The sequence below is a fragment of the Odocoileus virginianus genome, chromosome 9 (assembly GCF_023699985.2).
Source record: "Odocoileus virginianus isolate 20LAN1187 ecotype Illinois chromosome 9, Ovbor_1.2, whole genome shotgun sequence".
In the NCBI taxonomy this organism is placed as follows: domain Eukaryota; kingdom Metazoa; phylum Chordata; class Mammalia; order Artiodactyla; family Cervidae; genus Odocoileus; species Odocoileus virginianus.
In genome coordinates, this window is record NC_069682.1 from 59361748 (window position 1) to 59374495 (window position 12748).

At 37.4% G+C, this 12748-nt stretch overlaps 1 protein-coding gene across 7 annotated transcripts in view; it reads left to right on the forward strand.

Annotated features, from left to right (window-relative positions):
- The window catches only part of ITCH (itchy E3 ubiquitin protein ligase), a 97169-nt gene that overhangs the window by 44942 nt on the left and 39479 nt on the right, over positions 1–12748 (forward strand). For all 7 annotated transcript variants that reach the window (XM_070472552.1, XM_020889143.2, XM_020889141.2 and 4 more), the window contains 5 exons: positions 317–362; positions 5733–5890; positions 6601–6790; positions 7970–8065; positions 10611–10785. In XM_070472552.1, coding sequence (XP_070328653.1) covers positions 317–362; positions 5733–5890; positions 6601–6790; positions 7970–8065; positions 10611–10785 — 665 coding nt within the window. The remainder of the gene's footprint in view (positions 1–316; positions 363–5732; positions 5891–6600; positions 6791–7969; positions 8066–10610; positions 10786–12748) is intronic.

Sequence of the window (12748 nt, forward strand, 5' to 3'; positions counted from 1 at the left end):
TCATGTTGGACTTTAACTCCATTCCAGCATGTTCTTTACTACATGCATTTTCAGTCTCTTCAGTCATCTCCGATGCTTCATGACATCATGGACTGTAGCCTACCAGGCTCCTCTGTCCATGGGATTTTCCTGGCAAGAATACTGGAATGGGTTGCCATGCCCTCCTCCAGGATTATCTTCCCAACCCAGGGATCAAACCCAGTGTTTGTTACTAGAAAGATACAATGAAAGGTTTTGTTTACAAAGCATCTTTAGATAAAAGGTGCATACGACTTCTTAAAATTCATTTTCTGTCTAACTCTTAATGTTGTTAAAGGTGCTTCACAGAATGATGATGGCTCCAGACCCAAGGATGAAACAAGGTAAGAGTTCACTTATTACATATCACAGAATGCAGAAAGAAACAGGGAGAATGAGTAAATTTCATTTTCATCAAAACTTCAAGTTCAAATTGATATAAAAATGTGTCAAATTTCAGAGCTCTAGGTAAGAAAGGAAGTATTCCTGGAAAATTCAAGAGCCTTAGCTTATATGACTGCAGTTCTGTAGTGTAGGCCAGAGCTACCCAAACACTAATAGTTCTTCCTTTTATAGAAAGTGAATATATTGGCACTTTCCCAAAGGTAGGGAAGTTTAGAATCCTAAGGTCTTTGTTGGACTGTTTCCTTTTCCAGGAAAGCTGGGCTCTAATTTTCTCACTGTGATTAAAGATAGAAAAGGTTTTAAAAATTAATAACTATCTCTGTAGACTGGAAGACATCTATGTTTTTGTGTTTCTTTTAGTCTTTTATTTTTTTTAAGTTTTTTTTGAAGTCATGAAATGTCCCTCATAAAGATGTTTTAATAGTTCAGTGTTCTTTGGTCCTCTTTTGCGTAATAAACCCATACTTTTATATTAGAATGTGTATAATTTTGTAGTGCATTGAAAGGTTCTGTTATGCCACTGTATTTCATTTTTGTGAATCTTTCTTAAAATACTTTAGACTCAAATTTCTTGCAAAGGCATTCCTAGAGCCCTGTCTTCATGCCATTTGTTTAATTAATGCTTTATGTTTTCCCAAGTGAATCATTGTCACAAATAACCCGAGGAACAATGTCTTCTGGGTTTATGAGATTGCCAGACTGATCTTTGAGCATGTCTTTGTGTTAAGCATGAATTCCTTTACATTAGCGTTTTCCAAAGAGCATACCTCTTAGATGATGGGTTTGAAAAACATTTTGTAAACTGTCACATGCTGTTTAAATGTTGCTATACAGGAATCATGGCAGTGAACCCTTTGCTTTTGTTTGCAGACTTCATCACTTGGGCATGTATCTAGTGAAAAAGGCAAAAACCTCCCTCCCCCGCCAGACATTTAAGAAGTTCGCTAAACAGCTTTAGGTTCTTTTGCTTTTTTGTTTAAGTCAAGCACTGCATGTATCATCAACATAGTCCTGTTGGTCTCCTTTCCCCCATAGCATGTCTGGATATTTTATATTTCTCAGTGTTGTCTTCTGTCACTTTTATGAATTACCAAGGTGACTGATGCTTAGTGTTCAAGATTTTGTTTTTCGAAGTGCCTTCTTGACTGTTAATCATTGATTTGTATATTATGACCTTATTGTATTAGCATCTTGGTTCTCAGGGTTCTTTATCTTGTTCATAAACATCTAAACTTGCATATACAAATAGATCAGGTAAATATGTATGGAGAGAGAAACAAGCTTGTAAGACTGAGGCAGAGAGCAAAGCCATGGTAGCACTTAATTTGTAACTAATTGCTTTTCAACTATAATGGTGATAAGTTCACACTAACAACTTTGTATAGTATATTGTTGTTCAATCACTCAGTTGTGTTCAACTCTTTGCGACCCCATGGACTGCAGCATGCCAGGCTTCTCTGTCCTTCACTATCTCTCAGAATTTGCTCACGCTCATGTCCATTGAGTTGGTGATGCCATTCAACCATCTCATCGTCCCCTTCTCCTGCCCTCAATCTTTCCAGCATCAGAGTCTTTTTCCAGTAAGTCAGCTCTTCACATCAGGTGGCCAAAGTATTGCAGTTTCAGCTTCAGTATCAGTCCTTCCAATGAATATCAGGGTTGATTTCCTTTGGGATTGACTGATTGGATCTCCTGTCAGTCCAAGGGACTCTCAAGAGTCTTCCCCAGCACCACAGTTTGAAAGCATCAATTCTTTGGTGCTCAGCCTTCTTTATGATGAAATTCTCACATCCATACATGACTACTAGAAAAACCATAGCTTTGACTATACAGAACTTTGTCACCAAAGTAATGTCTCTGCCTTTTAATATGCTGTCTATGTTGGTCATAACTTTTCTTCCAGGGAGCAAACGTCTTTTAATTTCATGGCTGCAGTCATCATCTGTAGTGATTTTGGAGACCAAGAAAATAAAGTCTGTCACTGTTTCTGCTGTTTCCCCATCTATTTGCCATGAAGTGATGGGACCAGACGCCATGATCTTAGTTTTTTGAATGTTGTTTTAACCCAACTTTTTCACTCTCCTCTTTCACCTTCTTTAAGAGGCCCTTTAGTTCCTCTTCACTTTCTGCCATAAGGGTGGTGTCATCTGCATATCTGAGGTTATTGATATTTCTCCCAGCAATCTTGATTCCAGCCTGTGCTTCATCCAGCCCAGCATTTCACTTGATGTACTCTGCATATAAGTTAAATAAGCAGGGTGACAATATACAGCCTTGATGTACTCCTTTTCCAATTTTGAACCAGTCTGTTGTTCCACGTACAGTTCAAATTGATGCTTCTTGACCTCCATACAGATTTCTCAGGAGGCAGATAAGGTGGTCTGGTATTCCCATCTCGTTAGGAATTTTCCAGTTTGTTGTGATCCACACAGTCAGAGACTTTAGCATAGTCAGTGAAGCAGAATTAGATGTTTTTCTGGAATTCCCTTGCTTTTTCCATGATCCAGTGGATGCTGGCAATTTGATCTCTGGTTCCTCTGCCTTTTCTAAATCCAGCTTGTATATCTGGAAGTTCTTGGTTCATGTATAGTTAAAACCTAGCGTGAAGAATTTTGAGCATTACCTTGCTAGCGTGTGTAATGAATGCAGTTGTGTAGTAGTTTGAACAGTCTTTGGTGTTTCCCTTCTTTGGGATTGGAAGGAAAACTGACCTTTTCCAGTCCTGTGGCCACTGCTGAGCTTTCCAAATTTGCTGATATAGTGTGTGCAGCACTTTAATGCATCATCTTTTAGTTTCAAATAGCTCAGCTCGAATTCCGTCACGTCCACCAGCTTTGTTCATAGTGATTCTTCCTAAGGCCAACTTGACTTCACATTCCAGGATGTCTGTCTCTAGGTGAGCTGTCACACCCTCTTGGTTTTCCTGGTCATTAAGACTTTTTTGTGTACTTCTGGCTTGTGCTTCTGTTAGGTTCATACCACTTCTGTCCTTTATTGTGCCCATTTTTGCTTGAAATGTTCCCTTGCTATCTCTAATTTTCTTGAAAAGTTCTCTAGTCCTTTCCCATTCTATTATTTTCCTCTGTTTCTTTGCATTGATCACTGAGGAAGGCTTTCTTATCTCTCCTTGCTATTCTTTGGAACTCTGCATTCAGATGGGTGTATCTTTCCTTTTCTCCTTTGCCTTTAGCTTCTCTTCTTTTCTTAACTATTTGTAAGGCCTCCTCAGACAAGCATTTTGCCTTTTTGCATTTCTTTTTCTTGGTGAGATGGTCTTGATCACTGCTTCCTGTACAATGTCACGAACCTCTGTCCATAGTTCTTCAGGTACTCTATCAGATTTACTCCCATGAATCTATTTGTCATTTCCAGTGTATAATCATAGGGAGTTGACTTAAGTCATACTTGAATGGTCTAGTGGTTTTCCCTATTTTCTTCAATTTAAGTCTGAATTTTGCAGTAAGGCGTTCATGATCTGAGCCACAGTCAGCTACCAGTCTTGTTTTGCTGACTGTATAGAGCTTCTCCATCTGTGGCTGCAAAGAATATAATCAGCCTGATTTTGGTATTGACCATCTGGTGATGTCCATGTGTAGAGTCATCTCTTGTGTTGTTGGAAGAGGTTGTTTGCTCTGACTAGTGCATTATCTTGGCAAAATGCTGTTAGCCTTTGCCTTGCTTCATTTTGTACTCTAAGGCCAAATTTGCTTGTTACTCCAGGTATCTCTTAAGTTCCTACTCTTGCATTCCACTACCCTATGATAAAAAGGATGTCTTTTTTTGGTGTTAGTTCTGTAAAGTCTTGTAGGTCTTCATAGAACCGTTCAACTTCTTTGTCATTAGTGGTTGGGGCATAGACTTGGATTACTGTGTTATTGAATGGTTTGTCTTGAAAACGAACCAAGATTGTTCTGTCGTTTCAGAGCTTGTATTCAGGTACTGCATTTTGAACTCTTTTGTTGACTGTGAGGGCTCCTTCATTTCTTCTAAGGGATTCTTGCCCATGTTAGTAGATACAATGGTCATCTGAATTAAATTCACCCATTCCCATCTTAAAGTAGTATCGAGAGGCAATACTCAGTCTCAAAAAGGTGTACAACTCAAAAGGAGTTTAAGACTCATCACCTAGGGGAAGGGAAGCAGTGTCAGAGCTGACTCTTGCTGCATTCTGTTCATGTTCTGAGGTTGCTCGGTCTTCCTGCAAGACCGAGCAGGAAGCTCAAGACTGAGCTTTTCCATTTATTCAGAATAAGCATTTGAGGAACGCCCACAGCAGTATGTGTCATGCCCTACTGTTCACACAGATCATCTGAAGATCTTGTTGAAACACTCTCTCTGATATAATGCATCAGAAGTGGAGTCCAAAATTGTGTGTTCCTAACAGGCTCCTGTAAATTATGCTTGCCTCTGGTCCAAATATCATACTTTGATTTCTGGGGACCATAATGTGAAGATGGTTTAATACATGGTACTGCCTCTGTTTTGGTTTCTTGAATCTATTAAATTTTATTTGGGATTGCCGCGAGGTCCAGGGTATGAATTAGTGCAGTGTAGTGGTTTCCAGTTACCAGGTAGTAGGTTATCAGAGCTTTAGCTGAATCATCTCCAAACTAGCTAATTCATGCTCTGCCTTGTAATCAGTGATTCCCCTGGGAAAAGGAATTGGCTATATTTAACTAACAGTAGTAACTTTGTATATGACATTCCTGTTAGTGTTCTCCTACCTTGCTTTCTCTCCAACTGAAGTCATTGCTCTGAAGAAATGATATTTCCTTTTTAAAAAAGTCTGTGGACACCTCTCTCCACTTGGAACATTTTACCATTTTCTGGGGTAGAAGGAGAGCATGTAGCCCTCGGAAGTAAGTGTACTTCCTGCTCCTGCTGTGGAACAGTCAGCCTTGTTCCAGACCTATATATTTAAGAGATAATGAAAACCAAGAAAATGACGACAAAGTTATCTGTGGTTGTGATAAAATAGTGCCCTTTCTAAGTCATTTGGAATTTTGAGAATTTGACTCTGTTTCTGCTTATGTGGGGCCTCTGAAGAGTTATTTGAAATCTGAACCAGCATACCTTACAATTCTGAATAGTCCCAACTATTTCTGTACGCTTGAGTAACTCCTTACTCTATTTCTAGATGTGCTCTGAGAAGCTGTATGTACATCTGCCTTAAGAGCTGTTTATATATTTGGTAGGGCTGGCCAGAAATTAGGAAGCTTTTCTCAAGCTCCTAAAAGTTGTGGTCTTCCTGTTGGTTTTCTGTTAAATTTAAAGAACATTCTTATTCCCTTCCCTGCCTTTTTACCCAGAGCGAACGCAAGTGGATCAGATGACCCTGAGGATGCAGGGTCTGGTGAAAATAGGAGGATCAATGGGAATAATTCTCCATCACTCTCAAATGGCGGTTTTAAACCTTCTAGGCCTCCAAGACCTTCACGACCACCTCCACCTACCCCACGTAGACCAGGTGTGTATTCCAGGCATACACTAGGGATGTAGATCTCGGTACTGTTGATGATAAAATTCTATTTGGAAATTGATCCTCAGGCAAGTGTTAAGAGACACTGGTAGGTTGATTTTCAAGCTGAGTTTTTGCATTTAAGTTTTTGGCCAAGAATAATCCCTCTATAGTTAATTAAGACGTGGCCTATTCCCTAAGTTTTTCCGCCAGGGTTGAGGCAGATGCTCTACTGAGAATGAAAATCATGTGTGTGCTGTGAGTTCCCTGGTGGCCTAGTACTTAGGATTCGGGGCTTTCACTGTTGTCACCTGGGTTTAGGAAACTGAGATCCTAATTGTGCCCAAAAGCAGGAGGGGGGCAGAAATCGCACATGTGCTATAAACGTATAAACAGTACAGATAAGATTGCACCTTTCTCTCTGTGTTTGTACCTGTGTTGACATAAGCATTTCATAGAGTCAAGGATCTGTTTGCTTATTCTTATTATATCCTTTTAAAAAAGATAATCAGTAATTGGCAAATAACCTAACAATGGTAAATGATACTTGGATTTTTAAAGCAAAAATCATGCAAGTCAGCATTTCATGTAGTAAAAATAGAAACATCTATAGTTAGATGTTAAAAATAGAAACATCTATTGTCTGCCTTTTTATTTAAAATATTGTCCTGATTTTAAATTTCTAAAAATTGTTTTTCTGTTTTCCTCAAATCTTAAAGCATCTGTCAATGGCTCACCATCTACCACTTCTGAAAGTGATGGCTCTAGTACAGGCTCTCTGCCACCAACAAATACAAATTCAAGTACATCTGAAGGAGCAACATCTGGATTAATAATTCCTCTTACTATATCTGGAGGTGCAGGCCCTAGACCATTAAATCCTGTACCTCAAGCTCCCCTCCCACCTGGGTGAGTAATTGTTTTTGGTTAACATTTGTTTTCTTTAGGCTTCTGCATAAACTTATTAATAAGGAAAGTAGTACTGAATTCCATTCTTTTAAAAAATATCACTGTGGTTATGCATGTGTGTGGAGAAGTCTAGAGTCAAACTGAACAAAATAGCTTGTCATATTTGAAATTACTCCCTCATTTTAAAGCCAACTAGACGGAAAAAAAATTTTTTTTAAAAGAAGGACTCTGAGCCTTAGGAACTTACCAAGGCCAAGTAATAAAATAGTTGCCTAATTCAGGTTGCCTTTGCTTTGAAGGGAAAATATCACTTAATTTTATTTCTTTGCCATTGTAAAGTCATGGCAGAGTTGAATTTAGGAAACTGAAAAAATTGCAACTCAATCTCATGTAAATCTCTACTTATTATTTTTAAAATTAATAATGCTGTAGTAAAGTTATACACAGATACATTGTGGCAGTCAAATTAATCCAGAGTTCAGAATGCTAATCAAAATTAACTAGGTGATAAATTAAGAAGCCCATGATGAGGATTTTAATTGCTAAAGAGACTATATTATTTATGTGGGTATTTAGGCCATTTTCATTTTTGAAAGCCAGATTAGGAAATTCTTTGTGTCAGGGATTAGCGAAGAGAATCTGGATGGGTTCTCTTAGAAGTAACTGGTTCTTCTAAACTCTGTTGGTTTATTCCTGTCTTTTTTACTTTGGGGGTAAACCTACCAAGGAAACTAGAATACTCAGGTTGCCTTTGTACTTAAGACTGCAGGGGCACATCTGATAAAGTCTTATTCTTTGATTTCAACTTTTCTAGAACCCAAACTGTCCTTTGCCCTTCATTTTAACAACTCTCAGTCTTTCTTCAGATTTTGTAACAATAATTGCAGTTTTCTTTTCCACTCAAATTCTTTGTGTACTCTGATCAGATTGAAACAGATTTTGTCACCTGAGTGCATTGCCTCAGCCTCTTTAGAAGTAGAAGACATCTCCTAGAGCAGATACTTAAGCAGGAGAAATCTCATCCACTGTTACCTTCAGGATAACATTTCTTGACTTTATTCCTAAATTCCTTTGGTATCTGCTTTATATACTGAAATGCTTATTTGTCTCAACTCTGGGATTAAAAAACCAGGCAACTCGTACATGTAGCTTATCAGCATTTTTAATTTTGTGTTTAAGTTGGGAGCAGAGAGTGGACCAGCATGGGCGAGTTTACTATGTAGATCATATTGAAAAAAGAACAACGTGGGATAGACCAGAACCTCTACCTCCTGGGTAAGTGTCTGAATTGGGGGAAAAAAAAAGTATTCAGAATTATAGATTACATCTATGGGGCTTCCCAGGTGACACTAGTGGTAAAGAACTGGCCTGCCAGTGCAGGAGACATAAGAGACATGGCTTCGAGCCCCAGGTTAGGGAGATCACCTGGAGAAGGGCATGGCAACCCACTCCAGTATTCTTGCCTGAAGAATGCCCTGGACAGAGGAACTGGCAGGCTACAGTCTATAGCATCACAAACAGTTGGACGTGACTGAAGCAACTTAGCACTCACACAGCATAGATTACATCTATACAGTTTCCCTGCCTTCCTACTTTTCCTCTTCTGTCTGTCTGGTTTCTATCTACTTTGCTTTATGATGGGTGCAAACTGAAAAGAGATTCTGGGAATTGATTTACTATGATGAAATATGTTTATTTTCACTCATTTCTGACCTAAAGAAAGATTCCCTAAGTTTACTTTGTGAACTTTTACCTGGCTCAAACTGCAGGGTTTTAAGAGTAGGTTTTTTCCCCCCTTATTTATTTTTATTGACGTATGGTTGATTTACAGTGCTGTTAATTCCTATTGTACAGCATGCTGCTCAGTCACTTCAGTCATGTCTGACCCTTTGCGACCCTGTGGACTGTAGCCTGCCAAGCTCTGCTGTCCACGGGATTTTCCAGGCAAGAATACTAGAGTGGGTTGCCATTTCCTCCTCCAGGGGATCTTCCCCACCCAGGGATCGAACCTGGATCTCCATTGCAGGCAGATTCTTTACCACTAAGCCACATGGGAAGCCCCTGTTGTACAGCATAGTGATTCTGTTATACATATATGTTATTTTTAATATTATTTTCCATTATGGTTTATCATAGAATATTTTTTCATGGAAAGATAATTCCTTTACAATGTTGTTAGTTTCTACTGTACAACAGGATTAGTTTTTTTTTTAAACTGGATGAGAATTATAGACCCTATCATATTTATGGTAAAGTTCTTATAAAAGCTAATACATAATAGCAAACTCATTTTAAGGTATTTGGAGAAATATTAAAATGGGATATATTAATACATGGTGTTAATCATTTAACATATAAAATAATTGGATGGCAGAAAATATTTTTATTTGAGGGAAGCCAGGAGTAAATACTTGAAAATATTTAGTCTTGCTAATCTTAAATACACACCTAAAAGGTACAGTTTTGCTTGTTAAATTAACATATAATATCCAGTTTTGGCAATATTGTAGGGGAACTTTGCCTCTTAATGTTGCTGGCGGTAGTATAAAATAGTTACAACTCTCACAGAAAATATATATAACTGTAGCAATACCCATACCCTTAGTAACCCTCTCCAGGAAATGTATCCTAAAGAAGTAATGCGAAGGAAGAAAAAATTTTTCAATACATAAAAGGTATTTATTATTTTACCACAGTTGACCTGCATGCACAGATCAAAATAGGGGGGGGAAATTTCAGGGTGTCCCAAAAGACAAAACTTGAATTTGCCAAGCCCTGGCAACTGTTTACGTAACATTAATGTTGTATTGACAACTGTTTAGCATTTACATTGTACTAGGAATTGTTAGTAACCTAGAAATGATTTAAGGTGTATGGGAGGATGTGCCTGGCTATCTGCAAATGCCTTGCCATTTTATATGAGGGACTTGAGTATCCAAGGAATGTCCTGGAACCATTCTGGATAATATTAAACTAATAGACATAACCCCAAATGATCAGCCAGGTAGACATCAAGTTACTTTATCAATATTTACTTGAATGTTATGCATCCATTTCAAATGATAAATAAAATAGTTCTGTTCTTGTGAAAAAGTGCTTTTCCTGACATCTATGAAAGCACTTGCACTCTCTGGCTCTCACATGTGTTTCTGTTCCTATTAGGATTGCAACAGTGAAAAGAACATTTCAAACAAAGAAAATGAGAGCTTTTGTCTTACTGATTTGAGACTTAATCAGTTAAGATACATTGTTTCAGAAACTTGATGATACATCTTAACTTTTAAAAGAGAGATTTTTATATACATTCCTTTTAAGTTTGCTTATAGACCATTAAAAAATATATAAAAGGTCCTCCCTGGTGATACAGTGGATAAGAGTCTGCAATGCTGAGTACATGGGTTTGATCCCTGGTCCAGGAAGATTCCACATGCTTTGGAGCAGTTAAGCTCATGTACTACAACTCCTGAGCCGGTGCTCTAGAACCCTACAAGCCGCAGCTACTGAGCCTGCATGTTGCAACTCCTGAGCTCTGCTGAGCTCACATGCCCTAGAGCCCATGCTCCAGAACAGGAGAAGCCCCCACTCTGCACCTGGAGAAAACCTACACAGCTACAAAGACCTAGTGCAACCAAAAAATAATAAGTAAATAAGTTTTTAAAAACTATAAAGTACATACATATAAAAGACTTCAGGTAACTGAGAAGTAGTTGTGCAAGGTAAAATCTTACCAAATCTGTACCAGGGCTAAAGTGAAGTCCCACTTAATTCTTAACTGTTTCACAAATATTTGTTGAATTCAGTTGTTTTTATCCTGATATAGCTGGGAACGGCGGGTTGACAACATGGGACGTATTTATTATGTTGACCATTTCACAAGAACAACAACGTGGCAGAGGCCAACATTGGAATCCGTCCGGAACTATGAACAATGGCAGCTCCAGCGTAGTCAACTTCAGGGAGCTATGCAGCAATTTAACCAGAGGTTCATTTATGGGGTAAGCATATGTATTTGGCTTTATAACCTTAATGAGTGTTTACTTTTAACCGTTTCTTACATGTAAAATGTAAAGCACTAAAAAGAAAGTACAAATAGGATAGCAACCCAGTTGTTGCCGTTGATGATATTACTATTTTCCCGTAGTCTGTAGGTGATTTATTCTTTTTAAAATTTCCTAAAGTTCAACTTGCCTTGCTTTGTTAAAGAAAGTTCTAACAACATAAAATTTGTTTACAAAAGAATAATAAAATCCAAGCAGTGTAAAAAGAATTCAAACAGTTCTGAATTTAATGCTGCCTAGCTTAGCAGAACATTAGACTGTTTGGGTCTAACAGCACCTAACTCAAGTGAAACTCATGATAGAATTGAATCATTTTGTAACATGTAAAAGTAAAATTACACAATACATTATTTAGTGCTTGAGAAGACTAAAGAAGTTTGATTCCTTATAGAATTATGTTAAATATATTATTATGACTTTGAAACCATATTATCTTTGGTATCAAAATGTCTCCTTTCTAGAAATGGTTTAAATTTACATAAACCAACTCACCAAGAGTTCAAGAGAAGCCAACCCTCTCCACTGCCGTCTCTTCCCTTCTACTGCCATCAGTATCATCTCTGTTAGAATCCATCAAAATAAATTCCTATTCTCATTAGGCATTACCTTTTTGCCTTTTCTCCATATTTCTGTTTCTTGGACTTTGTCATCATAATAGTTACCACTCACTGATGTAGATAAATTTGCACCTTGCTCAGCAGCTTTCGCTTCACCACCTGGTTATGACTAAGATAACTTTCTTTCATGTAACAATTTTTCCTGCCAACTTCTGCAGACAGCTGTCAATGTTTTTCCCTTCCTGGTGGTTTTAGAAGTGAAATTAATTTTTGTCTTGTCTACCTTAGAGGGTTTTTTTTTTCCAGTGCTGTTTTACATCTTCCTTTCTTTCTAAATTATAATCATCTTCAGTATACCTGGCGAAATTTCTTTTAGGTTTGAATGCTTAGCTGGCTTGTCTTCTTTAAAGCTAGTTTCCACATGGGTGTCCAGTGGAAAGAGTATGGGCTTTGGAGTCAGACACATCTGGGTTCGAATCCTGGTTCTACAGTTACTTTCTCTTTATGACTTTGAGTAAGTTCCTTAACTTCATCAAGACTCGTTTACTTTATCTATACAGTATATACATAGATAAAATTACCTCAGGTTTTTTTTTTTTTTTTGAGAATTCTATAAGATAAAGTTCCAGTTTTTTTTGGGCACATATTAAATGCATAGATATGTCAGTTTTCATCTTTTTTTTTGTCTTTCCTCTCTTTTCTTTCCCTGCATTTCTATCCACAAATGCAGATGTGCATTTTAGAATACATGATCTTTTATTTTTATTGAAGTATGGTTGGATTACAATATTTTATTAGTTTCAGGTACACAACATAGTTATTCAAATTTTTATAGATTATGTAACATTTAAAGTTACTGTATTGACTCTGTTTCCTGTGCTATATAATATGTTCTTGAAGCTTATTTATTTTACATGTAGTAGTTTTTTACCTTTTAATCCACCTCTATCTTGCTTCCCTCTTCCCACTGGTAACCGTTAGTTTGTTCTCCCTATGAATCTGTTTCTATTTTGATTATTCATTTGTTTTACTTTTTATAGTTTTATAGTTTTAGATTCCATATATAGGTGATAACATACAGTATTTGTCTTTCTCTGACTTACTTCTCTGACGGTAAACATGATACCGTCCAGGTTCATCCACTTTGTTGCAGATGGCAGAATACCATTTTTTGGGGGGTGCTGAATAGTATTCCATTGTGTATATATACTATATATTCTTCAGTTGATGGAACACTTAATGTTGCTTCTATATCTTTCTTGGCTATTATAAATAATGCTACTGTGAACATTGGTGTGCATATATTTTTTTGAATTCAGGTATATATATCCATGAGTTGAGTT